Source organism: Molothrus ater, chromosome 4 (assembly GCF_012460135.2).
Source record: "Molothrus ater isolate BHLD 08-10-18 breed brown headed cowbird chromosome 4, BPBGC_Mater_1.1, whole genome shotgun sequence".
Taxonomy (NCBI): Eukaryota; Metazoa; Chordata; class Aves; order Passeriformes; family Icteridae; genus Molothrus; species Molothrus ater.
Window position 1 is genome coordinate 63,001,540 of NC_050481.2, and position 27,497 is coordinate 63,029,036.

At 42.1% G+C, this 27,497-nt stretch overlaps 2 protein-coding genes across 2 annotated transcripts; both read left to right on the forward strand.

Annotated features, from left to right (window-relative positions):
• Nucleotides 1-8,053: 8,053 nt before the first annotated feature.
• LOC118686564 (C-C motif chemokine 4-like) lies at nucleotides 8,054-8,783 on the forward strand. The gene is made up of 3 exons (XM_036382836.1): nucleotides 8,054-8,169; nucleotides 8,398-8,509; nucleotides 8,690-8,783. The coding sequence occupies exons 1-3, from the start codon at nucleotides 8,061-8,063 to the stop codon at nucleotides 8,781-8,783; spliced, it is 315 nt and encodes a 104-aa protein (XP_036238729.1). The 5' UTR covers nucleotides 8,054-8,060.
• A 3,496-nt stretch (nucleotides 8,784-12,279) lies between these two features.
• LRPAP1 (LDL receptor related protein associated protein 1) lies at nucleotides 12,280-22,612 on the forward strand. The gene is given in 9 exon segments (XM_036382579.2): nucleotides 12,280-12,339; nucleotides 12,341-12,460; nucleotides 17,190-17,334; nucleotides 17,677-17,801; nucleotides 19,110-19,230; nucleotides 19,722-19,880; nucleotides 20,423-20,505; nucleotides 21,403-21,579; nucleotides 21,888-22,612. Coding segments are annotated over 9 exon segments (1,056 nt in total). The 3' UTR covers nucleotides 21,954-22,612.
• The last annotated feature ends 4,885 nt before the right edge of the window (nucleotides 22,613-27,497 follow it).

Below are 27,497 nucleotides of genomic sequence, written 5' to 3' on the forward strand. Positions count from 1 at the left end.
AGGCTTGCTGGCATTTTGGTTTAATTGGGCAGAGCAACCATGTCTCCTGGATGGAGGTACAAAAAACAACAGCATTTTTCCAGCTCAAGCTCCATGGCAGTCTTGCAGCAAGGACATGCACTGGCCACACCTTTCAGCAATGTGTCCTGTAGGACAGGGGAAGAAGGACATTAGATTTCTTCTGGGAACCCTGGAGACATCATCCATTTCCTTTTGTGCATCTTCTTCCTAACCCCATGGCAATGAACAGCCACATTTGGATGTTGTTGCTCACTCCCAAGTGCAGTAAATTTTTGATTGCTCATTTTAATTTTCCATCTTTTCTGATCAGTTTTTATTTTGGATGCTATCTAGGAAAAACAAATAAAAATTAGTAAGATATTTAGATTCCCATTCATTTTTATTTTGGGCTGCTGGATTTGTCATCTGTAGTGCTCAATATTAGTTATGTCACATGTAACACTCTCCAGAATCATTCTTTCCATTTAACCAGTTTTCCCTAGAAAACAATTTTCTTGACAATTACCCTGATTTCTTTTCTTATAGTAGCCCATCTTGCAGAAGCAACAGAATCCAACTGAAAAAGTGAGGATAAGAGGATGCCACCAGCTAGTGCAGGCTTTTCTGCCTCTCCTCTTGCTTTTTGACCAGGCTATGGAAAAGAAAGTCAGTTCATCATCTCTCCCACAGCACACACTCACATTTCTCTTCTATTTGCAAGCTCAGTACTCCTTGCTCTGTTGTGAAACCCTACCTGCTCTCCTTTGCAGCACATCTCTACCTGGAGATGGTGTTCTTCAGGCAACGAAAAAGTCTCTTCTTTTGGCTCCTAAGTCCTTTTTTCAGGCTGTTATACACAGGAACTTAGAAACCTGTGAGAATTGCTGAAAATGGTATGACCTCATCTCCCTCTACAATTATTGTCCTTTTGGGTTCATTCCTCTTGACCAGATGTTCAGTCACTGCTACTCAGGCTTTGTACATCTGAATGCCTCCTGGCCAATAAGGTTAACAAAATACCCTGAAATCAATGTTTGGCTGTTGAAGTCCTTCTAACTCAACTGCAGTCTCTCCCTCCTTGAGGAATTCTCTGTGATGCCCACTAGGAAGCACTAAGATCTCAGACATAGCAAGAGATGTAGATTTTTTTTCCTAGCTCCGAAATCCTTCCTTGGAACCTTCTATAGGAAGAGTAATTATTTCAGCTGGACTGGAAGAACCCATCTGCTTATTTGCTTCGTTTTTTACAGCTCCCATGACCCTTCTTCTGCCTAAATAGCTGAAAATTCAGGAACAGTTATGAGAATGACAACTACTCCATTAAACATTCTCAAGTGCTCATGCCAGAGCTTGTAATACTTTAAAATGCCAAGCCACTGCTGAAGGCTGCTCACCAAACCTTAAATTCCCCATATAACAGTAACTTGAAAAATATTGCTGCTTCACTTCATGAGTTCTGATAACAAATATGCCAGAAAATAGAGATGCTTTTGTATGTCCCAACAGATACAAAAAAAGATACTGAGCTACATCTGAATAATGCAAACTGCAACATACAACTCAACTCTTCCTTGCACATCTAGGAAAAGAGAGCCAGAAGTTTTGAACGGTACAGGTGTTTGGTAAAGTTTGAAAGCTATATACACAATGGAAAAGGAACTGGAGAAAAATAATGTACCTATTATGAATACAAACTTAGAAAGCTGTGATGTCAATGCTAAAGGGAAAAAATGAAGAGTGCTCATGAAGGTAAGTAAACAAGGAATAGCATGACCTAAGGGAGATGGGAAGAGGAAGAAGAAGAAAGTAAGCAAGGCAGAGAAGCAAGAGGCAGAAATGATTGAAGGCAGGTCCTTGCTGAAGATCTCCTACTGTCACAGCTCACCGTGAAAATCAGAAGCCATTGGCATTGCTGTCCTACATTTTTGTGGAGAAATGGGGATCAAGTGAAACTGCAACCATACTTGGAAGGAGCCCTAAACTAAATTCCAGACAAAAAGTTGCTCTGGCAGAAAACTGATGTAAAGGAGCGCATCTGTCAGGTGTGTTTCTATACTGCACTGTCAAATTCCAGAAAGGATGATTCAGGAGGAAGGGAATCACAATCAATTATCTATAATAGGCTGATGAGAGAAAAACACAGCACTTCAGTATATGGTTTTCAAGGAGATGGCACTTGGCATTCTTCAGAATACTTCTTGTTACTTCATATTCTGTTCCACTGAACAGCTCTTGCATTTTTTTTGTTGAATTAGACACAACCGCGAGTTCCAATGATGGGCTTCATCTCACAGAGGGGCAGCATTACTCAAGCAGGTGAGATACCTGTTAGCAATTCATTTGTTCACTTTACATTCATTGTTTATTTTATAGTAATAAGCTACAGCACAAATTCCAATTAAAAGTTACCTATACATACTATTAAAAATGCAAGTAGTTTCACAGAAGTATAGTTCATGTATTAGAAAACATTAGTACCAGAATTATAAACCAAAGATGGTTTCTGGGATTCTCAGTTCTTGAGAAAGCACCTCTCATCTCAAGTCTTGAAGATGTTCAGAACCTGAACTCCATCTCATTGAAATAAAATTTCATTTCAGGAAGGGAAACGAAATCTTGCGATTTCAATGGAGATCAACTGGGCAAGCTTTGGTCCATGTCCCTGCACTTCATGGCATCCCTTGCCTTTGATGGCTTTCACTTTGGCAAAGATTGCTTTGGGTTTTTTTTCAGTATCCATGGCATGTCACTCCTATCTTCACCTCAAAGTTGTGTCTTCCTCCTTGATTTTTCCCCTGATTTTGCAGCATCTGTGAGCTTAGTTTTGGCATGTTTTGGTCCTTTGCACTGCACCTCATTTCGTCCCAGACCATTTTGTCTTAGTCACTAAATGTCCCGATTTTCTGGTTTTTTGGTTTTTTTTCAACTGCATTTCATGTGATCATATCTCCTTTCCAGAGTATTTGTAAATCTTTCTTTGTTGTGAGATTCATGAGATTTCATTTCCCTTCCCAATTTTTGAAACAAGTCAAGATTCCACGTAAAAAATCCTTATTCCCCGCACACTTATTAAAAAAAATAATAATAAAAAGAGCCTTTACAAATATATGCTGAGAATTGGATAGAAAGGAAAGATGGATCCACCCCTTCTACCAAAAGTCATGTACAGCTGCAGTCAGGAGGACTAAATCAAAGAGATGAGAATACCAGTGAATTCTTCATTTCCTCTCAAAACAAGTCATGGCTCACTTTAATCAGCTGCAAAGGTCATTTCAGAAAGGGCAGAATTGATAAGCTGGTTTTGATATGCTTATCTTCAGCATCAGCCCTAAACAATTTAGCTGAGGAAGTAATTTCAGGAAGAAAACAGCAGTAGTAAGCTGTTATAACTTCTGAAAATTAACTACTCTAGAGGGGTGTTTTGTAACATTATACCAACACTTGCTTTTTTCTACTACTAAAATTAGGTGCATAGAGAAAATGATCTACTTTATGAGAATACATGTTTTAAAATAAATTCCAAACTGGTTAGTTCTCTTTGATGTTCCAGTAATTCACATTAAAGACATAGGTAAGAAGGGAATGTACAAACAAGCACTTCCCCAATTCATCTCTTCAGCATGTTATGCAATTCATTTGTCAGTCTGACACTGTTTAACTTCCTGCTTGAATGCACAGAATTAAATCCAAGGAAAATAAAGAAGCTATTTCAGAAAAAGAAAACAGTTACATAGATTAACCTAATTTAAATGCACAGGGGAAAAAAAAGTCTCATTCACACTACAACAGAGTGGTTTTCCTAAATTCAGACTTTGAACAAAGCAGACATAAAACTTCTGATGCTGGTAAAGGACACATTCTCTGGGTTTGCTTGGACAGGAAGGTGAGAGTGACCCATGCAGAGAATCCCAGAGACAGGAGCTGTGATGCAGCCTGCTCTTCTTTGAGCTGAAAATGGAGTTTTCCCAGAGAAGGCAGGTTTCCAGCAATGTCTCTGGTACAGCTGTCAGCCTCTGGGCCACTGAGGGATGAGTGTGTAAAGTGCTTCTAAGACAACTGTGACTTTCCATCCCAGTGAGCTATTGCAGCTGCCTTAAGGGAATATCAGAGGAATCCAGGTCCTTTTAGCCCTGCTGAAGTAGTTAAAATTGATGTCTTAAAGCTGATTCTGACCTTGGTCTGAGATTTACAGAACAGCACACAGTGAAAGAACAGGCTTAATCCCTTGACAAACAGGGTTGTGTCTTCAGTGAGAGAGCTCAGCTCAATTAGTCCAGATATGTATCTCCAACTGTCTTGTCCTGGAAAACTTAAAGCACATCTGAATAAAGCCTCTTTAATTTAATTCTCTTTAATTTAAGTTGAATTACATATCTCTCAAAAAAAATCAATGTATAAGGTCCACAAAGATGCTTTCTCTCTTATTGCTAAAAGAAATTAAAAGAAGCAATAGGTTCCCTCCCTGTTTAAAAAACCATACTGAGAGACGGATGCCAGGCACAGAGAATGTTTTGTGTCACCAAATAAAGACAATCAGGCATCTCCAAAGACATCATGATTTGTACAGCTCCTGTGCTATCAATTCCCAACATTAATCCAGGAGAGTTTGTCAAAAGTGAACCTGTATCTGTATAGGGCCAAAAAGCCTTCAAACTATTAATATAAATATAAAATATAAAATCCAAAATATAAAAAAACCCTGCAGGTGCAAGTAGAGCCAGTAGGATTACACACAGTGTTAAGGTACCTTTGTGGCTCTTCAAGACCAGGCTGTAACTCACTGCTGAGTGAGTTCAGTTTGTTCAGCCTGGAGAAGAAAAGGCTTTTGGAGAACCTTGGAGCAGCTTACAGTGCCTACAAAGGCCCTGAAAGAGAGCTGGAGAGGGAGTCTTAATCAGGGGGCAGTAATAGATAAAATTGCTGCTTCCTCTTTTTTTTTTCCCTTTTGCCAGTTTTGCCCTGATTTTCTTTGGGCTCTTGTTATGGAGGTGCATGTACTAGCCTGTCTCTTGGCAGGTTTAGGTTCTGGCCAGCCCATGCCAGGAATCAAATGGAATCTGAAAGTCATAACATGGTGGCTGGTGCTTCCCCCTCTGTGGTTTTCTTGCTTCACCAACTCAGCAAATCTGGGTACCCTGACAATGTCCTTGTTATGATGCACTTATATTTCCCCATTATGATGCTCTTATTTTCTTACAGTTTCCCCATCTGAAGGGAAACTGTAAGAAAATAAGAGCATCATAATAAATGAAGGGAAACTGTAAGAAAATAAGAGCCTATCTATGTGATCCCAGCATTGCTGAGTCCTCCAGAAGCCAGGTACACTCTCCCTTCCTAGAAGACAGCCCCATCCCCATTGACAAGACCCCCAAGTTCATGTGGAGTCCATGTGGGTGCTGCCAGGGCAGCAGGTGGGATACTCCTGTGGAACCCTGCCCCACAAAAATGAAGTATTAGGCCCCCAGGAAGAAAGGTGAGAGCAGAACATCCCCCTGAGCACCTGCCAGAGCAGATTTTGGCTGGTGCCCTACTGTGCAAGCAGAGGCCCCTGAACTGTGGAAGATGCTCTGGCCACTCCCTCCTGCAGTTCCTGGTATTAACCCCACTGGCACCCCAGCATGGTTCTGGGGGTCACAGCGGTGCTGTCTCCAGGCGCTGCTCAGGCTGTGCCAGTGAGCTGACAGCAACATCACTGTGCCAGCAGGACAGGCTCAGTGTCCACAAGAATGGATTGGTGAGTCCCCAGAGCTGACATTCCATGGCTCCCAGCCCTCTTTTCCCCTCCTGCAGTACCAGGCCAGCAAGCTGAGCCAGACAGGGACCAGTGAAGAGGGATTCTACAACTGTTCCCTGGTAGCCACAGGAGCTGACACAGTTGGCACAGAAGGTGAGGTTAGGAGTCTTCATGCCCCCTGTCTGGCAGTGCACAGGCCAGGGATGCTCTGGTAGCCAGCTGCAAACCACCCACCGCACCCTCACTTACTCAAAAAGGCTCATTTCTGCAGAAATTAGGTATTTTGAGAGGGTACATGATGTTATCAGTGGTTCCTGTGGCTAGTGGTTCTCAGGGGGTAAGGGGTAACCAGGCTCCCCGGGGGAGTGTGGCACTGACATCCCCTCAGGGGCTGCACCTGCCAGCTGGGGGCACCTCAGACACACCACTGCAGCAAAATTCTTGCTTGACAAAGGTAGGATATAATCAATTCCTAAAGACCCCAGCAGTGCACTGTCACCCCATTTCTCTTCACAGAGAAGAGCAAGGCACAATTCTTCCCAAGAATATTTCTGGGTTTCACATTCTCTGAACCTCAGAGAAAGGAAAAACAATTCTTATCATTTGCTGTGCCTGTGTTTGTGCAAAAGTAGAAGGCAATATGGAGATTTTTTTACCCAAAGAGATGGTATTTTGTTTCCTTGGCCTGTCAGGGACAAGTGTGCGTGTGTGTCGGGACTGTCGGCTGACAGTCACGAGATTCTGTGCAGTGTGTGCAGACTTGAGTGCTTGGCAGATTCAGTTTAGATGTAATGTAATATAATGTAATATAGTACAGAATAATCTAGTATAATAAAGTAACTAATTAGCCTTCTGCTAAGATGGAGTCAGATGCATCATTCTCTCCCCTCGTCAGGGCAGCCTGCTAATTGGATAGTGCACACTCAGAAAGCAAGCTATGAAACTTGCTACTTCCTCCTTTTCCAGTGTTTAGCCTTATTTTGGTTTTCCTCAGAACTTTGGTCAGCAAAGTTCACGTTCCAGCCTGGCTCTCAGACAATAGGTCATTGCAGCAGTAGCAGGGCTTGTTTTTGGGGGTTTGGGCTCTGGCCAGGCCCACCAGAGACTCAAATGGAATCTGAAAATTGCAGATCTGTCTCCAAGAAATTCCCCTTCTACGGTTCCCTTGATGTCTCCAGCTCAGCAAAACTGGGAAATCCTGGCATAATTTCTCTGTCATGTTGCACTCATTTTCTCTCCTTGAAACCCTGGATGAATAGGAGGGAAGTAGCAGCAGGGACTGAGCATTGTGAAGAGGAAAACCCTGCAGCCACCCCAGCTCCAGCCCCACTTGTGTTCCCTCAGCCCCTGCAGTACCATGAAGTTGACAGGAACAAATTGTAGGATCATTTATGTTGGAAAAGACCTTTAAGATCATCAAGTCCAACTGTTAATCCAGCATTACAAAGTTCACCACCAAACTACATCCCTAAGCACTACATCTACATGTCTTTTAAATGTGTTTAGGGATGGTGACTCCACCACTTCCCTGGGCAACCTGTTGCAGTGCTAGACAACCCTCCCAGAAAAGAACATTTTCATAACATGCACTGGTTCAATGTGAAGCCATTTTGTCTCGTTCTTGTAACCTGGGAGAACAGAGCAACCTCCACCTCACTACAGCCCTCCTTTCAAAAAGTTGCAGAGAGCAGTAAGGTGCCCCTCAGGGGGGCCTCCTCTTCTACCATCAAAGAAACCTGTGGAAGAGGTTCTACAGCGACTTCTGTGAGCCAGAGAGAAGTTTGATAAGAGGATCCATGTTTACTCCTGAAAGGATTTTCCAGCAAGGTTGTTGACATAGAAACCAAGAAAGAAAGAAGGATAAATAAGAGAAAACTGCAACTGCTACTCCAATAAGCGTGTTGTTTGTCTTTTGTGACCAATGAGTAAAGTGTAAACTCATGAGTTTTGTAAGAATGTATAAAAAAGCATGCATGCTATAATAAAAACAGGTTTGAAGCCTTCTGAAAATTGAGTGTTCTGCTTTGTACTTGACCGTCTCAACTATGACACAAACCCAGCTCCTTCAGCTGCTCCTCATAAGACTTGTTCTCTCTTGAATCTGAAAATCACAGCCCTGTGGCTGGCACTTCCCTTTCTGCAGTTTCTTTGCCTCACATAATTTTCCTGGTATGATAAACTCATTTTCTTCCTTGAAACCCTGTGCCCACCCAGTGGTGGGGGTATAAAAGGAGATCAGCAGGAGCAGCGGCTACCATGCAGAGGAGAGCCCTACAGACAGCCCAGCTCCAGCCTCACTCGTGGCTCTCTCAGCCTTCCCAGCACCATGAGGGTCCTGGCAACTGCCCTGGCTGTTCTGCTCCTTGTGGCCATCTGCTCCCTGGCTGAGGCTGATCCCCGTGTCTCCAGAAGTGCTGCACTTTCCAAGAGGAACGGTAGGTTCTCCTTCCCCAGGAGAGAGCCCCTTCCCCACTGATTAGACCCTCACATCTGTGGAGATGACTGGGAGCCGATGGTCATCACCAGTGCGGGGACTAAGCCTCAGAGATGGAGGTTTCCAGGGGGTGTTCCCAGAGGATACAGCACAGGTGATGGCAAATCCGCCAGGCAGAGCCTCTGCTGCAGTGTGGGATCTCACTGGGCCCATCTCTCTTCCCTCACAGAAGTCAAAATCCCCACTGCCTGCTGCTTCTCCTACATGTCACGCCCCATTCCACGCAGGACGATCAGCTCTGCCTACATGACCAGCAACCTCTGCCCACAGCCAGCTGTGGTGTAAGTACCCAACATTGCTGGGATCCAGGGTGCACCAGCCAGGGCAGTGCCCCAAGGGTGTCCAAGGTTGTCCAGGATCGGGAAGGGCATGGACAGGGACAACCAGGGTGCTACCAGGAGGAGCTAGCAAAAGCACCCTGATGCCCTGGCTGAGTGCCTCAATGCTGTTTTTCCCAACAGCCTGGTCACCACGAAAGGAAGGAGGCTGTGTGCAGACCCCCGTGCTCGCTGGGTGCAGGAATACCTGGAGCACATGGAGCTTCAGGAGTACTGACTCCTCCCTGCTGCTGCTCCAGGGCAGAGTGCTCAGCCCCTACCATGAGGACTGCAGTAAGAGTGCCTGAGCTGCATCCTTCTTCAAAAGGAAAATTTATTACAATTGGCATACACTTGTTTAACTAAACTTTGCTTTTGCATAAATGCTTGAATAAAATGTTTGGCTTGTCAAATCCTTTGGGTGTCTCTGAAGTCTCTGCTGGAACCCCAACATGACAGAAAGGACCCATGGGGAGCCTCTTGCCATCCCCATTCCCTGGTTTCACTGCTACCCACTGTGCAGAGTGGCCCCATGACAGCTCCCACAGTCCTTCCCTCTCCCCAGCCTGGACTCAGCTCCTGCATCCCAGCATGACCCAGACATACCTGTGAGGTGACACTGGCATCTCATCCATTTCTTGGGGCCCTCTCCACACAGCACATAACAAACGCCCTGGGCCAGGCAGCCCTGCTGGGCATCTCCCACCAGCTCTTTGACATACTTTCCCCAAAGACTAGAGGATCAGGACAGTCTGACTGCCTGACACCCCCACTCCTAGCCCCCTCCTACATTACAGCCCCTTGCAGTGCTGGAGCTGAGGTCCTGGTGCTCCTGGGTGCTGCTGTCCCCACATACACACTCGGTGCCACAGTGCTGCCAGAGGAGCAGGCAGGAGCAGGTAGCATTGTCCCCACCACTGACACCACCTCTGTCCTCACACCACTGCCCAGCACTGGGGACGCGAGTGGGACATCTCTGCAGGTGACACCAGCTCTGCCCCTGGGCCACACTCTGCCCTGCACCACTTCTGCTTGGGCCAGGACACACAGAACTGTACCAAAAACTGGTCACAGAGGTAAAGGCACCGGAGAATGACATCCAACAAGCCAACATAAGCAAATGAATGGTGCCGCAGCCCCTCTCTTATTTCTAAAAATTTTTAGTGTAGTCAAAAATTCAGGGAAACAAATGCATAAAGCTGTGCACAAGTACACACAATACCAAAAGAAGACTGGGAACCTGTTGGAGTTTACAGAGCATAGAAGTTGAATTTATTTGCAGCCTGAAAACTCAATCAGTATTTCAAATGCCAAGATAGAACTATCTATTTCAAAATGACCCAAGAATACATATATACACTGTAATAATGAGACTAAAAGAAGCTCTAAATCCTAAAATTGATGTGTAGAGCTGCATAAGTTTTGGGCAAGGCTGATGGACTTCTTTCTGCATCAGTTTGCTGTACTTCAAAGCTCACTTCAACCGCTCTTCAATGCAATGTATAGTTCAATGCAATGTATAGTTCAATGCAATGCTTTTGGCCACTTCTGCAATTCAGTCTTATAGCAAAAGCTTCTAGGTTAATAACACAAAATCTCTGACCTACGAAAAATGTGAAAGAGAAAACACAAGTCTTTTCTATTACTTACAAGGCAAAAATTACACACTGTTGTAACTGTTGTTACTCCCTGGCACGCTGTTTTCACAAATCTCATTATAATTTAGGCAATCTATTGGTTCTTATAAATACACCAACCCTGATTAAATACTGTGCATTTTCACAGCATCATGGAGTGTTTTTCCTTAATACAGCTTGACTTAATCCCCTCCCAAAACTGCCTGTTGACCACTGCACCCTTTGGCTGGCTCCTTGAGGAGGACACGCTGAGGTAGGAGGTTGGCACCATCAGGACCAAGAGCTGCAGTCTGAGCACACACCACCAAGCCCAGAGCCATTCTCACACATCACCCCTGGAGAACAACCTGTGAAAAACGCCAATCACTTGTTTTTAAAATTCTAAAAGTTTAATAGTAATAAAATGGTTATAAAAACAGTAATATAATTACAGTAATAATAATTTGAACAACTGAGATTAGGACAATACAAGACAATAAGAACAAAGAGTTCCAGATGGTCCAGGTACCTTTTCTGGGCAAAATAAGCCTAAAAAAGGACACATGCTAACAGAGGATTAACCCTTAAAAGCAATAGCCTGTTGCATATTCATACACCTCATACATGATGCATAAATTCCATTCAAATACAGGATTCTGTCTGGTCATCGTCAGCTTCTTCCTTTAATCCTGACAGTGTCTTCATGACTGAGTGAGGCAGGAAGAAGTTAGTTTCTTCTGATAAGAGAGCAATAAATTCTTTTTCTCTGAAAGATTTAGGTGTCCTGTGGCTGCTATCTCAGTGCGAATCCTTTCTTTAAAAAAAGTATCTTACATAGCATCATTTCTATTTTAACATTATGTTATAACCTAAAACTATATTTAACACACTACTTAAGAAAATTAATACAGCATAACTTTCTAACATAACACATATAATATTCATTTTAATATTTGCGAAAAGCCAATCGTAAAACACACATTTTTCACAAACCCAGCCTAGGTGTCCCTGCATTTCACACAGCCCTCCTTCTGCCCACACCACCATCCATCCCTCTGTGCTGCCCCGGTACAGGTGTTCTCCTCTGTCACCACCAAGGGGGAACCCGTTCCCATTCTTGCCTTCCCATTCCTCGAGCTGCCACTTCTTTTTCTTTGAACTCTTGGGCATTGTGTTAATATCTGAAAACTTTGTTTGATGAAAGCAGTGGTGCTCGAACCCACTGTGTCCCCTTGTTCTCACATAGCTGACATCAGCACCGACTGTTGGGGGGGAAACTACTCATAAAATGTGCCATATTCAGTATATTTTGTGAAGCAAGCACTGAGGAGAATGAGAATGTGAAAAATGTGTATTTTATGCTTGGCTTTTTGCCAATATTAAAACGAATATTATATGTGGTATGTTAGAAAGTTTTGCTGTATTAATTAAGTAGTGTGTTAAATATAGTTTTGGGTTATAACAAAATGTTAAAATAGAAACTATGCTATGTAGGATACTTTTTTTTTTAAGAAAGGACTCGCACCAAGATAGCAGTCACAGGACACCTAAATCTTTCAGAGAAAGAGAATTTATTGCCCTATTATCAGGAGAAAAGAACTTCTTCCCGCCTCGCTCAGGCAGGACGACGCCATCAGGATTAGGAGGAAGAAGTTGACGATGACCAGACAGAATCCTGTATTTGAATGGAATTTATGCATCATGTATGAGGTGTATGAATATGCAACAGGCTATTGCTTTTAAGGGTTAATCCTCTGTTAACGGGTGTCCTTTTTCGGGTTTATGCTGCCCAGAAAAAGGTACCCGGACCGTCCGTAATTCTTTGTTTCTATTGCCTCATATTGTCCTAATCCAAATTGTCCAAATTGTTATTACTTTAATTGTATTACTATTTTTATAATCATTTTATTACTATTAAACTTTTAAAATTTTAAAAACAAGTGATTGGTGTTTTTCTCAAGGAGAATGGCACGAAGAGAAAAACTCAAACCTCGCGCCCCTCACGCTCCCCAGACCCAAGCCAGGCTCTGGATTTCCGGCCTTGCCCCGGTTCGTCCAGCACCAACCTCCCGTCCCCGCAGGGCATCTCGGGAGTTGTAGTTCTCCGCGCGGCGCAACATGGCGGCTGTGCGAGCGCTGCCGGCCCTCGCTGCCGCGCTGCTCCTGGCTGCCTGCCGGCCAGGCCAGCAAGTACTCCCGGGAGGCCAACGAGGGGCTGGCGGCCGCCGACGGCAAGCGGCGGGAGGCCGGGGAGTTCCGGGTGGTGAGGCTGAACCAGATCTGGGAGAAGGCGCAGCGGGTGAGTGGGGTGGCGCTCGGAGGGGGCTCCGTGGTCGGGCCCGGCCGCTTCAGACACTCCTTCCCCGTCAGGGAGATGGCGAGGAGCGGGCACCGGTGTGTGAGGAGAGGCCGAGGCTGTCTGGCCCCGGCTCGGAGCTGCGATGGCTTTCGTTCTGTTCTCGGGCATGGCTATCCCCGACCGTCACGCAGCGAGCGCTCCGCTCAGCCCCGCGGCGGGCGGCTGTGCCTCCTCCCGGGACAGGAGATGTGTGTCCGAGCCCTGGGATGTGTGTCCGAGCCCTGGGATGTGTGTCCGGACCCTGGGAGGTGTTCACCTGCCCGTGGGTAATGCAGCAGCTAAACCGCATGGCTCCCGGGACAGAGATGTGTGTCCGAGCCCTGGGAGGCGTTCACCTGCCCGTGGGTAACAGGGGATGTGTGTCCGAGCCCTGGGATGTGTTCACCTGCCCGTGGGTAACAGGGGATGTGTGTCCGAGCCCTGGGATGTGTTCACCTGCCCGTGGGTAACAGGGGATGTGTGTCCGAGCCCTGGGATGTGTTCACCTGCCCGTGGGTAACAGGGGATGTGTGTCCGAGCCCTGGGATGTGTTCACCTGCCCGTGGGTAACAGGGGATGTGTGTCCCAGCCCTGGTAGGTGTTCACCTGCCCCTGGGTAAAGCAGCACCTAAACCGCATGGCTCCCGGGACAGGGATGTGTGTCCGAGCCATGAGATGTGTTCACCTGCCCGTGGGTAACAGGGGATGTGTGTCCGAGCCCTGGGATGTGTTCACCTGCCCCTGGGTAAAGCAGCACCTAAACCGCATGGCTCCCGGGACAGGGATGTGTGTCCGAGCCCTGGGATGTGTTCACCTGCCCCTGGGTAAAGCAGCACCTAAACCGCATGCCCAAGCAGTGGGAGAGAGAGGGATTTCCCTGTGGTGCCAGGTAGGATGTGCGCTTGGCTCCAGAGCTCGCTGGTTGAAAGCATTAGCCCTGCCGTTCAGGACTGGGATGCTCTCAGCTGTCTGAAGGCGGTGGCCTCGGTTCCTGCCCGGCACAAGGCAGAAATTCACTGCAGGAGAAGAGGAAATCTCCACCCTGGTGGTTGTGTCGCCTACATTTACGTCAAGTGATGTAGACAAATGCAAGAGGACCAGCAAATGGGTTTCACCACTCCCAGATGAGAGCCTTAATTTTGACAGTGAGTCAAAACAGTACTTGAGTTTCTCTCACTGTGGACTACAAAAGATGTTTAATTAAAGTGAAAATACAGTCAAGTTATTTCATTACAGTGGAAATATTTACTTAGAACTAAAAAGAACAGCTGCAGTGGGAGGAGAAGAATGCACTGCAGATATCCCCTGAATATTGTGGACCATGGAAGTTAGGGTGATGATTGCAAAGGTTCGGTTCTTTCAGGCTATGAAATATAGTTAACATTAATTTTGGATCTTCTATATTCTGAATAGCCTGAGCTATTGAATTGGAGGTAGACCATCCCCAAATTCAGCCAGAAACTAGAACCCTGCCGTTGTGCTGCCTCCCAATGTACTATAGGAAGGTATCAAAATTACTCCTTTCCTCGATGGGAGACAGATGGAATGGGGCATAGGAAAGTGTGCTAATGAAACTCCAGCTGTTGAACTGACAACTGAAGAAGAAACAACACTGAGACTAGAAATAATCTGTAATTATAGTAGTATCAGTTACCTCTCACCTTTCCAATTACAGTCTTTTCCCATGTTTATACCTGGCTCTTCTGGAATTAAAATTTGAGGTGCTTTACATCATCTGTGTTAAGATGCTAAAATATAAAATGGATTAACTCTGTCAGTCAGAAACTAAGTCTTAGTAAATTAGTAAATTCTGTATGTGTGAGCTGGATTTTAGAGATGCAAAACCTACTTGAACTAAATTTGCCACCATCTATAAAGTGATTTTTCAGTATGTCTGGGCAATATATAAAATAAGAGGAAAGCTATGCCTGTGTGTTACATCTGCTTTGAAATACTTCCATTATCAATGCAGAACTCTTCATTCCTTTATTTTGGTAGTGATAGAGAAACTACTGAAAACAGGGAACTTCTTCATTTTGACATAAAAGTCAGATACCACAATTTAGCATTGCAACACACAGCTGGAGGAGCAGTCCTTAAAAAAGCCCCAGAATGGTACTTAGTGGGACCAGGAGCTGGCAAGCCAGACTTTGTTCTTGTTTCCCTGGGAGTAAGTGGGAGAGAGTGCTTGATCTTCCTCCAGAATCTCTTTCCATAAATTTGTAGTAAAGAGCTCTTTCCTCTTGGAGGCAAGAGTGTAGGTAAGGATGTTGCAGGTAATGATTGCAGCCAGCCCAACAGCAAATGATGTATTTGTTGTAATGTTCAAGTTTCCAGCATTCATTCCCAGAATTGGAATAGGTACCTGTCTTAGATGTTAATGTCCAGGCAGCATAAGGAATGAGGAATAAGGAATGAGTTTAAGGAGCTTGTTGCTTAGTTATTTAATCATTAAACTTAACTTTTCACCTCTGCTTCTAGTTAGTTATTCCAGCATGTGAGTGATGTTAGTAAAGTGATGAGGAGTCTGACCACTGACATTTTTTACCTGGTGTACTCAGGGTCCAACATGGGATAACCTTAAAGGAAGTAGTTCTTGAGTTGAATACTTTAAATTAACTTATGTATTCACTCTGTATTGCATTAATGGAACAGGCAAGGGGCTTCCAAAAAGTTTCAAAGGATTTATAATGTTTACAAGGACAGTTACTTTAGTTTCCTACTAAATTATAATGAGAATTGGAAAAATATTGCTCCAGTTAGGAGAAATTTGAATAGAATCTTGTTTTCTCTTAAGGAATAGTGGGCTTAATGTAGTTCCTTAGTATTTATTAGGACTTTAATATGTTTGATTGATGATGTCTCCAAACTTTATGTTTAGAAATTCTGGTATTCTTTTCTATAACTTCCAGAAAACAGAAAGCTGTACGTGTTTATGGGATTGCACTAACTGCAGAGGGGCTCTAACATAAACTGCAATGTGTAATCTTTTATGCTGTAGTGTGTTTCTGATGACAAGGTCACATATGAAAGATTTTATTTTATTATATTTGCGGTACTAGGAGATAAATTACTTCTTATCTAATTGTGCATAGCTATTTATTCCTATATTTCCTCATCCCAACTACATATGATGTCCATGCTACTTGAATGCTGCCTCATATTAGAGTAACTAAATAACTACCAAGATGTTTGGCCATTCCCTTCACAATTTGTAGCAAACTTCTCACTGAGTCTTGAAGCTTCAGGGCACAATTCTTACTGAGGAAAATGATACTTGGTTCCACTGCAGCAGTGACACTTGGGCTGTCCACGTCATTCTGCACCAGAAAAGTAAATAAGTACATGATTAAAGTTTTTCTTCTACTCAGCACATTCTAAGAACTATAAGGAAAGTGGTTACTTCTAAGTGCTTTGTTTCTGTAAAGCAGGTCCCCAAAAATAGATGGTAAAGGTCACAACAGGGACACTCCTTTGCTTTAGTATTGGAGGGATCAGAAGTTTTAATGTGTTCTATAAGTATTATATTTACCTGTGATTCTAACTACTCTAGATCTTAGTAATTTCAGTAAGCCAAGTGCAAAATGCAGAAAAAAAATAGTTTAAAAATCAAAATAATTGTATGCAAGTGTCACAAGATTAATTAATAGGACAGCCTATGATGGAAACATAAACAATAATGTGGATAGTTTCCTGAATTCTTGTCAATAGGAAGTGCATTAGCTTAAAGTAATTGCACTTTTCCTATTACTTTAAAATAACCTACTGACACACAAAGGAACGCCTGAATCTTTTCAGTATCACTCAGATGTTTAAAAACAATTCTGAGTTTTGAGTCTGTGTTTATTAAACATACTCCTTCCTCATTGAAAATGATAATTTTTATAAAGTGTAAGCTGGTTTTAATGATAAAATAGATAAACTTGTGCTACTACTGGCAAGCCCAGGTGGTTTCCAGCTGGATCTGAGCTCCCAGGAGCTGGGCACGCAGTAGTTGGGGGGTTTTATCTCCTCTCTTCTCTGGGCTTCTCCTCACCTCATCATCTGTTTTTTGACCATGTAGACACACAAAAAAAAAAGTGGTTCTGAAGTATTAAGGTGGTTTGTTACATTTATTTGTTTTAAACTGAATAACTATGGTGGCTAAAATCTGGAAGTTCAGGATCAACTCACAGCAGTGTTGCTTAGCCAACCACATATTAGTCATTGTTCCTGTTTTCTCTGTAGCTCACAAAATTTCAAGCTGACTTAGCATTCATTTAAACTAATTTTTTTTCCTATCTTCAGCCTCAATGTCTTACCTTTTATTTTCTAGTATGTCAGACAGGACTATCTCTAGGTTTTGTATGTTTTAATGCACATAAACCATGTTAAGAAATTATTTGAGGTTTTTTTTTCATTTTGATCATAGTAAAAATTGCCGATGAAGTGGCTCTTTGACCTGCAAGGCCATCCTCAGTGACCTGGTAGACTGAAAATCTGTACTAACCAATAAAGTTTTTCAACTCACTATAACTGTATGGTTGGAAGATGGTCCACAAGAAAGCACATGTGGTGGCAATGGCATGTTGTTTGAGGAGAATTGCTGTGCCATGCTGGTTGTTATCTATCTGTACTGGTTCCTGAGGTAGCTCTGCAGCAAAAGGGGACTCCACATAACTAAATATGAACCTTTCTGTGTTCTTGTTAGCTCCATCTCTCTGCTGTGAAACTGGCAGAGTTGCATAGTGATCTGAAAATACAAGAAAAGGATGAGCTGAGCTGGAAAAAACTGAAGGCTGAAGGGCTGGATGAAGATGGAGAGAAGGAAGCCAAGCTCAGACGCAACTTAAATGGTAAGGGCTGTCTTGGAAAGGAGGAGTTTAAACTTTGCATCACACACACACACATGGTTAGACACTTGTGTTTAAACTATTGAATAATAATTGTGGACACTGAGCACACAACAAGCTCTTTGCAGGTCAGTAGGGAGCTGCAGGAGCCTAACAGAGTCCTTTACTCCCAATAATTCCAGAAGAGGTCATTGAACCTGGGACCACTGTGTCTTGAACTGTTTGTTAGCTTTTCCTCCATGAGCTGCAAAATCCAGCTCTGCAAGTGACAGATGTAGCCCATCTCTCACCTTCCATACATCCATAGTTGGTTCTCATGTTTCTGTATCTTCTATTCCCTTGCAGTCATTATGACTAAATATGGAATGAATGGAAAGAAGGACTCTCAGCTAGTTGATACCAACTATATTAAAGATGGCACAGAAAGTGACACACTAGATGATCCAAGGTTGGAAAAACTGTGGAGCAAGGTAAGTAAGATTTCCAGGAGCTGGAGTGTAGGAAACCAGTATTTCTTCACTGAACTCTTAGCTGTGCCTTCTGAGAGCACTCAGACGTGGAAATTAATGGCTTTACTACTCTGTTGTTAAGTACTGACCAAGCTGCCTTGCTCTGTAGCTCACATCTTCATGCCCTGAGGGAAGCCCACCTGCATTCAGACCATCCAGCAATGACAGGTTGTCTTTGGCAAATAAAACACCCACCTTAATCTGAAGGGTGAAGCCTGGCCTCACATTTCCCTGAACTCATGGCTTCCCTTAGTGTGACTGTCACACTGTGTGGTAGTATATCTATGGTGTTTTTCCCAGTTTTCTTATTGTTGTTTGTTGATATTTTTTAAAAGATATATTTAAAATAGAACCATTTTGTAGACTGCTTAAAGTGAAATTTATTGTGGGGGAAGGGTTTTAAATAAAGGCTTTCTCAACCTAGTATTCAACTGAAAATTTCCAGGATTTGCATTCATGCATAAAAAGTGGAAGATGTACTGTCAAATTTGGGCAGTTAAAACTGGCAAAGTCATAATCGTCAGAAATTAAATAATTCAAATTTTAAGAAGCAACTAGTCAGGTAAATCTAAAGAATTCTCCCATGAGTCTACTGCAGTGAGAGTAAAGCAGAAAAAAAGATTTGCTGGATTTTAAAATGTTACTGTAACTAGATACAGCTTTGGCAAGGAACATATTATTCTGTGCTTTGGGGAACAGTAAAGTGCAATAGGAGAAATATTCCCTAAGCAAAAAAAAAAATGGGGTCTGAATAGGTTTCAAAAACACTCACTTTTGATCAGGCATTGCAGCAAGAATCCCACCAGATTTGTGGGTAGTGCCCCAACTGTGTGAGCAGTGCTTCTTTAATGGTTAGAGAGCAAGTGCACAGCAGTGATAGAATCTTCACATGCCAGTAGAGTAAGAAGCAGTAAAGACTGTGTTTAATATCAGGCTGCATCCCTCATGCAAATGGTTCCCTTGCAGTTGTCTGTGGAGCTCCATGGCCCTTATTTCTGTATTAAATTGTTTCTCATGGAATAGAAATGCCAGACACTTTTCACTGGGTAATCCATAGCAAGTCTGAAGCAAACTTCTTTTGACGTGATTATCCATCAACATCTAAATCCTGACCACATACAAATATTAAGAGAATTAAAACAAAAGATCTAAAGAAAAGCTGCACTTAATAATTCTCTAAATGTGGTGAGAAGTGGGAAGACGTTTTGGCAGTTGAGGACACTTAAAGCACTTGGCCTGGAAAGGATAATGAGCTCATGTTTCTTTCAGGCCAAGACCTCTGGGAAGTTCTCTGATGAGGAGCTGGATAAGCTTTGGCGAGAATTTAAGCATCACAAAGAAAAGATTCGTGAATACAACATTCTGCTGGAGACTGTGAGCAGAACAGAAGGTGCCTGGACATTTCTCTGATGTTTCAAGATCAGTACATCTCTTTTCTCTGCCCATTGTTTCCATCACTTCCAAATTTCTTTGAAGCTCCTCACATTTATGTCAGAACCACTTGCAGATGCTGGCATTTTCAGCTACCTCCTGGGTTTAGTTCTGCATTAGCTGCCAGAATTGTTGCCAACTAATGAAACTCTTGCCATTTCAGTTTTCTGATTCTGCCTTCATTTCATGCAGGGAAAATGCCATCAGATTAGCAATGATGGCCATTGTAGTTTTACAGGAAATTATGCAGCAAGGATAAATTCACTGCTGCAAAATGCAATTCTAAAGTCTGCAGAAAATACATGTTTTATCTCACCAGCTTTATTTGCACTCAACTTAAATCCTAAGAACTTAGCATTTTTTATTCACCTCAGATTTGGGGGATTTTTTGGAGTTTTTGAGCTATCAAGATTTGGCCCACAATCAGTAATACTTACTGTTCTTCAACAGATATCCACAAGAATGTTATCAATCCATCTGAGGAGAACCTGGTGAAAGAGGAAATCTTGCACAACAAACACAGAGAGCTCAAGGAGAAGTTAAGGAGCATCAATCAGGGCTTTGAACGTTTGCGTAAAGTCAGTCACCAGGGATATGACACAACCAGTGGTATGATACAGCGGGGTTTGTGCTTCTTTGGGATTCATTCCATTTTTAAAAAGTTAAAATCAGTGGGCAGGGCATAGTCACAGTATCACAATGTGTTGTGTACCACAGTGGGCTGAAGAGATAGAGCCAACCAGTCCTGTTTAGAACCAAACACTGGAAGCCTAATGAAAGGAGACAGTCAGTGTGTTAAGAGGATAATTCTGTCTTCCATGCCCCCATGAGAAGGGATATTGCCCCAGGAGGGCAAGTAAATGAGACAGCATGCAGGTCAAGCAGTGCCTTTATCCAGTTCCTTGGATTTGGGTTTTTTTGCTTTTTAAAAACCTACTTGTTTTACATAGTACTAGTATCTAGTTTTATCCAGTACTTGGACACTTCTCCCTTTTCATCTAAATAGATCTATTAGAAATGCAGTGTTTAATGTCTCTGTTCTTAATTTAATAACTATATGTATGTGAGAAAGCCTCTCTTCATCTTTCATAGAAGTTGGGCATTAAAAGCATTGTGTCCACATTTTCATTTTGTTATGTGTGTTTGTTTAGAATTTGAAGAACCAAGAGTGATTGATTTGTGGGACATGGCCAAATCAGCTAATTTCACTGAGAAAGAACTTGAATCTTTTCGAGTAAGTAGAATTTCAGTGACTTCTCTTGCAGAAAGATAATTTGCCACATAAAGAAACACTTGATGTTACTCTGATTGCAGCCACTTCTGTATTACCCTCCAGACACCATAAAAAAGGTCATGATGCCTTTTTAATACTTCAAATACATAGACATGTGTGTAACTAATCATATGCTGGTTCTGTTATAATCAGCAGAATGACAATTCTGAATCCTCTCAAAACAACTGTTGCATATTTTGAATCTTTGAAAGATCAGGTCCTGCTTCTTTGTTGCCAAGGCACCAGATTTACCCCTCTTACCCAATGTGTTAATTGTGTCCTTGGGAAGCACTGTAATCTGTATACCCAGCAATTTCCCTCTCATGCCCATCTCCTGTACTGTTAACTTCCCATGTTGGAGCTGTGTTGAGCTGACACAAAACTATTGTAATAAAGACTGCTTTTCAATGAAATAATATAGAAATTCATTCCTGTGCAGTTCATACCACTTTTATTCAATTCTAGTTGTATAAAGAAAAGATTAAATTTTTTTTTTATCTGACTCTGCCTGTTTAACAGATTTTAAAAAGAGGCTTTTTTAGAAATTTGTCTCTCTCCCCTCATTCTGCTGTTCTTATGCCTAAATTTTTACTTGGTGTTCACTGTTCTCCTCTTGTCACACCTCACAGCCACCCACAGTCTCCTTTTAGGACTCTGCAGTGGGTCGTTTTCAGCACTGCTTTCAAAATCAGCAGTCTGGTGGTGATGGTAATGGATTGTCCAGACATTTTTAAGAAGCAGGGAACTGAAAAAGCTTTCTGTGCCTGACTTAGTAAAGTATCATTAGGAGTGTCTTGGCAAGAGAAAGGAAGGCTTGGAAAGCAACTCCTCTGAAGCTGTGTGTATTTGTTATCTTAGGAGGAGCTGAAACATTTTGAAGCAAAAATTGAAAAACACCATCATTACCAGAAACAATTAGAGATTTCACACCAGAAACTGAAGCATGTAGAAGAAACTGGAGACAAGGATCATCTGAACAGAAACAAAGAGAAATACGCCATGCTGCAAGAAAAGACAAAAGAGCTAGGATATAAGGTCTGTATAAATGCTGTGTTACATACATGTTGAAAGTTTAACTCAGTAGCAGAGGGGAAGCAGATTATCCAGTGCTGATTTTTCATGCAAGCTGAATGACTTCCAGAAGGGGAGCTCAAGACACATCTGTTCTCCATGTTTAGTACAGCATACACATAATTGTTCTTATAGACCTAAAAAGGCCTGAAATCTTCCTGCTCTGCTCTCTCTGTTGTTACAAATACTCATAGCAAAATCTGAATATATTACTACATTGATAATTTATTGTCTTCCTGAAATTTGTTTTGTGTGTTTTCTTTTCCTGATAGGTAAAGAAGCACTTGCAAGACTTATCCAGCAGAATCTCTCAAGGTCTTCAACACAATGAACTATAAGAATTTGTTCTGCTTCATGGGATCAGTCTATTAACACAAAGCAGTTAATGTGTTTTTTTGAGCAGGGCTTACCAAGGAGTCCTTCTAAAATAGTAAGGATTGAACAGATGTGTCCTGTAAGATTTTTTTCTGTCTACTTAATTACAAATTTTGTATTTGCACTGTAAAATTAAATCATTAGATTAAATATTTAGGTTGCACATCTTGGATCATAAAGATCTTACTTCTGAATCAAGTAGCAGCCTTTGAAATAATCAGTTTTGTCTAAAGGAAAAAAATATGCAAACTCTCAAAGGATTCCTGCTAGTAAAAAAATACTAATCTTACAGTCAGGTAAGGTATTCTGATCAATGAAAGCAAACACTGAGGTACAGGAAGGTTAAACAGGGGCCAGAAAAGTCTTTATTTCAATCCTTGGCCTATTACATTTTTTACTTAAGGTTACAAAAATATTTTTACTGACTTTGAGCAGTGGCTCAGAGCTGCACTGCTGCACTGTATATGAATCTTCATGTGAGAGGGGGAGGAAGGGTAACAAGGGAACAAGTACTGAGGTCAATTTGCACAGTTTAGTTATTGACTAACGTGTGTGTGTACAATTATCTTGTTCATGGTTGCTTTGGTTTTGCTACACTTGGTCATTAAAAAATCAAAACAAATACTGGTGAGGCTTTTTTTTTTTCACCTTCCCTTTCATAAAGTGAGAAGTAACCAGACCTGTTTTTTGAGCATGTTGCTAATTCCTGTAATGTTCATTCACACATCAGTTTTTAAGAGAGGAGGGGTAGTTTTGCACCACAAGGATGTGTTTCTATGTTCTGAATAGGCAGAAAGATTTCTAAAGCAGCTTATCTCTGGGTGTATATTCCAGTGCAATCTCCAATAAAGATTATTATCACTTCTCCTTTCAAGACCAGATTTTTCTGGTCAGAACTTGGCACACATCAGACACCTGGGTTGAAATTGTCTATAATAACAATGCTGATCCTTTATCTCAAATGAAAGTTTCAAATTAAACTGTTCCAGGAACGAGGCCAAGGCCAAGGTCCAGTGTGGGTGAATCATTACAGCTGCTTGGCTGGGGAGCTCTGTCCCTCACAGGTGGCAGTGTTGAGGTGTGCTGGATCAGGCAGCTGGCCTCAAGCCTTGCTCTCCCTGCCTGTTCCATGAGAAACCCATTCAGTCAGAATAGGCCACTCATCCTGGGTCATCATGGCTTAAAAGTAACATGATTCTTTGCTTAAAAACTGTATCTTCATGTGCAAGTGATCTGAACCAAAACTGTGGTAGCAGTCTTACTTTGAGATTTTCTTTGAAGCTAGAATCTTTTTCTTTTTTTACTTTTTTAATTTAATTTAAGCTAAGAGTTATTTATACTGCAGAGAATTGTTGTCCATCACAATAAGAAGCCACCACTAATGTTAGCAGTCTCCTTAGAGACAGCTCTGTTCATGTAGTTTATGGTATACCTTTGGTTGGCAAACTATAAAAACTAAATCCAAAAATAGCTACAAGCCATTTATGAGAAAAATGCTTTGCTTTTTTTTTCCAAATGTTACACACTTATTTCTTCTCCAGGCTATGGTTTTAAGGGTTGTTCAGCTTCTGTATCAGAGCAGTAGCTTATTATCTTACACATTTGTCCACATCAATTCCCTGTGAATGCAGAACAAAAATGTAAACTGTGTTATGTTAGAAAGCAAAGACTTCAGTGTGTCCTTCAGTGTCCCCTTTGGTAAGGTGAGGACTAAATCTGTGAGCTGCAGGTCAGTTTGGGGGCTGTAGCCTCGGTGTGGGGGGGTCCCACAGCAAAAAAAAATGGCCCCTGGGTGAAGAATTTGGACACATGCAGAGGAGAGGAGCTACACAAAGCACTGAGGCACTGCTGCTGGGCAGTCCTGGCAGGGTGGTGGGGAATGGAGCAGCTTTCCCAGAGCACAGAGTTCAGATCCTGCTGCTGAGGGAGATGTGCTGCCCACAGGAAAGCAAAATATCCCAGCCTGCACTGAAGGCAGGCACAGCAGCTGTGTGCTCCACACAGGAGGGCACAGCACAAAGCTGGGTTTCATCTCAGTGTTTACCTGAAGTAGAATATGCTTATCCAGGAATTTCTGAGGAAGTCTGGAACAGCGGAAGGTGCTGTATTCATGGAATGAATAACCAGGGTCAGATCAGTTACTGAACAAGTGCAGAGTTGCTGCAGCAGAGGCTTTAAAGAGGCGATGGCTGAAGCAGGCGGTGGCTGTGCTGTGGCTTTGCCTGCCACATCATGACAGTAATTGGGCTCAAAGGCCAGGTGGGCTCAAGCAGAGAGAGTGCTTGGCAAGTGCTGCAAAGTACAAGAGGCTGACAAAATACTTACATGTCACAGTAATGTAAAACTGGGAACAAGTCACAGCTCATCAGAGGCAAAGGTTGGAGAGTGGGGTCAGCAGAGTCACCTCAGTTCAGTTACCAGAGCAGAGCTGTTAATGAGTCTGAGCACACAAACCTGGAGGAGCACAAAGTAAAAAGGCTGTTGCTGCCCCTGCACCCAGCTTCCCTTTGGAACAGTCTGTGGCTGAGTACATCAGCATAAGGGAAAGCAGGAGCAATAGTCTGTTCCTGTTGAGGCTCCTCAGGACTTTCCCTGCTTTTTAAGATTTGGGACAGGCTAGGGGAGTGTAAAGTCTGATTCCACTCTAGTTTCTATGGTCTGCACCTCACATGCATCAATGTATTATTGTATTTGCAGGGACCCCTGTGGCAGGGAGGAATGATGAATCTGACTCCATGATCTCAGAAGGATAATTTATTACTTTAAAATAGTATATTATACTATACTAAGCTATACTAAAGAATACAGAAGGGATACTTGCTGAATGCTAAAAAGATAATAATGAAAACTCGTGACTCTTTCCAGAGTCTCAACACAGCTTGGCCCCAGTTGGCCAAAGAGTAAAAACAACTCACAGCAGAATCCAATGAAACAATCACCTGTGGGTAAACAATCTCCAAACACATTCCACATGAGAAAAACACAAGAGAAGCAAATGAGATAAGAATTGTTTTCTTTTTCTCTGAGGCTTCTCAGCTTCCCAGGAGAAAAAATCCTGGGCGAAGGGATTTTTTCAGAGAATATGAATGCTACAATGTATCTACAATTCAGTTATTGTTGCCATTTTAGTCCTCCAAAAACTGTTCATATGGTCAAAATAACAAGGGTGGGTAGTGTTTGAGATATTAAAAATTAAAAAATAACTTGAGTCACCACTCCTGTGTTTCTGTAAATAGCAACAAAAATTCAGAGCCAAGAAAAAAGGTATAAATGAGATATACCTACAGTTCTTTACCCTGTAAGAGGTGAAAAATGGAGTTCATAAGTTGCATGGAAGAGGCATCTGAAAAGCAAGAACTAACACTTTTATATACAGTGGTTGAATTGTCTCTTCCTTAATAGGTCTTCTAGATGATCCTTTTGTAATGTTTCAAATTAACAAGTTTTTAAACCACTCTGAGAAACAATTTGAAATAGAAAAGCAGGAGCAAAAAAAGGATAAAAGAACTGCATTTCTTAGGAAGAAAAAATCAGACCATTTAATATTCTATAGTCAATCAAATTCTGCCCTGAAAAGAACCTCAATTTAAGTAAACATGTCAGTGACTTCATGTAGGACAGATTTTATTTGTTAAAAAGGGGGGTGGAAAGGTGAGGGAAATAAATACATAAGGCATTAAATGCAACAAAAATAACCAAGCCTTTCTTAAAAAAAATACATCCTACATGTTGGTACAGCAGCTAAGATGGCATCATTCTACCAAGACAAATAAGGAACAGCACTGTAGCAAATTTATTGCTGCAATAATTTCCCCTCTCCCCTCCCATGGGATCCTGATGAATGATAGATCTGGCAATAGCAGGAATATTTAAATTCACCAAGTAGAGATCATTTACATTTTGTCAGGTGAAGTGGCATCTGCCTTTTCAGAGCTTGTTTCTGCAGGTGGGGATCCCTGTGCTCAGGAGCTGGTGGGATCCTTGCCTGGGCTCTCCTGCTTTGTGTGTGTCCAGCTCTCACTGTGGGTCTCCCCCAAGCCAGGCTTAGTGGAGACTAAGGTAAAAAGCAAGAGACAGAGAAACCACCTTAGCTTCCAGAACTTCCTCAACAGCTGATCTTGGCTGAGCATTTCCCAGTAAGTACTACACAGGAAGTTCTAAAATATATCTTAAATATATTTTTTCATTCCATTTAATGAGAATAGAAGGAATAAAGTAATTTAGGTCAATAAATGGAATAGATTGTTGCTACAAACAGACCTACCTTTGTAGCTGAGAGCTGGGTGCTGCATTTTCTGGATGCATTGTGTTCTTTAACAAAGTGCTGCTAAATACCAGAACCAACATTTCCAAATAGATCATACAGTTAACATGTATTTCAGTCTATTCACCTAGTGCCTATTGAGAAGCAGGATATTCATCTACAAAAAAAGACTGCATGGAATTCTTTTACTAGTATCTACAGGCATTAAATGGAAGTATTCATAAAGTCTGTCCAGTAGAGTCAAACTAAATTCATAAGCTTTCACCCACAGTAAATATTTCAACTTGAGCCATATTTGGTACAGCAGCAATTACAACCCAAGTGCTTTTACCAATAGCCTTTAAAGCACTTTCATATCCAAATGTTCAAATGTTATATTATCCCACCACTCAACAAAAGAGCACTCTCCTAAATAAGAAACAGTACACAGATATTAATGTGAACTTTGTTCCTTCACTGATGCATCAATTTATCACAAAAGCTGTCCATTTTAATAAAACTAACCATTTCAGTCTCCAAGTTTGCCTCTCAATAACTGGTCTACTGTAATTTAAAACTGCCAGTTTCTATAGGCAAAGTGAGTGTTGAATCACTTTGAAATAAGCCTCCTACTAGAATAAAATGCTGTTTAATGTTCTACAGTTGTAATTTTCCAAGCACTTTAAAGAGAGAAGAGAGCTACACTATTTGAAGAATAAACACACTGAGAACTGGAAACTCCCATATGAATACCAATAATTTACAATACCTGGCATTGGGTCCTTCAGTCCAACTTCAAATTCAAATTTCAGTTTCTAATTCAAGAAGACATCTGTACCAAAACCATTAACTAAATGGTCTTTCAGTGGGGAAAGAGTCCATTTTCCACCATTTCAGACCCAAGTTCTGGCTCTCACATTTACATCTGGGATGGATATGTCTTAAAGAGTGTTTGCCTTAGCCTCAGTTTGCTGGCGTCAATAAAACCTTGCCACAAATCAGGCCTTGCACAAGTTGGCCCTCATTCTTTGCAGAACTCCAAAACAAAGTTTTTATTCATGATTATTAATTCAGGATGAGAACATGATTTTCCAGAGATGTTCTTAGGAATTGTTTCCCTTCTCATTTTAATGCCACATGTACACACAGCTGTACTAGAACTTCTGAAAGACCAAACCAGCCAATATAGCCAAATAGGACAGTCAGAATTCCAGATCAAAGTGCTGTCACACTATGTGTCTGGGATTACAGAAGGAACAGGAGT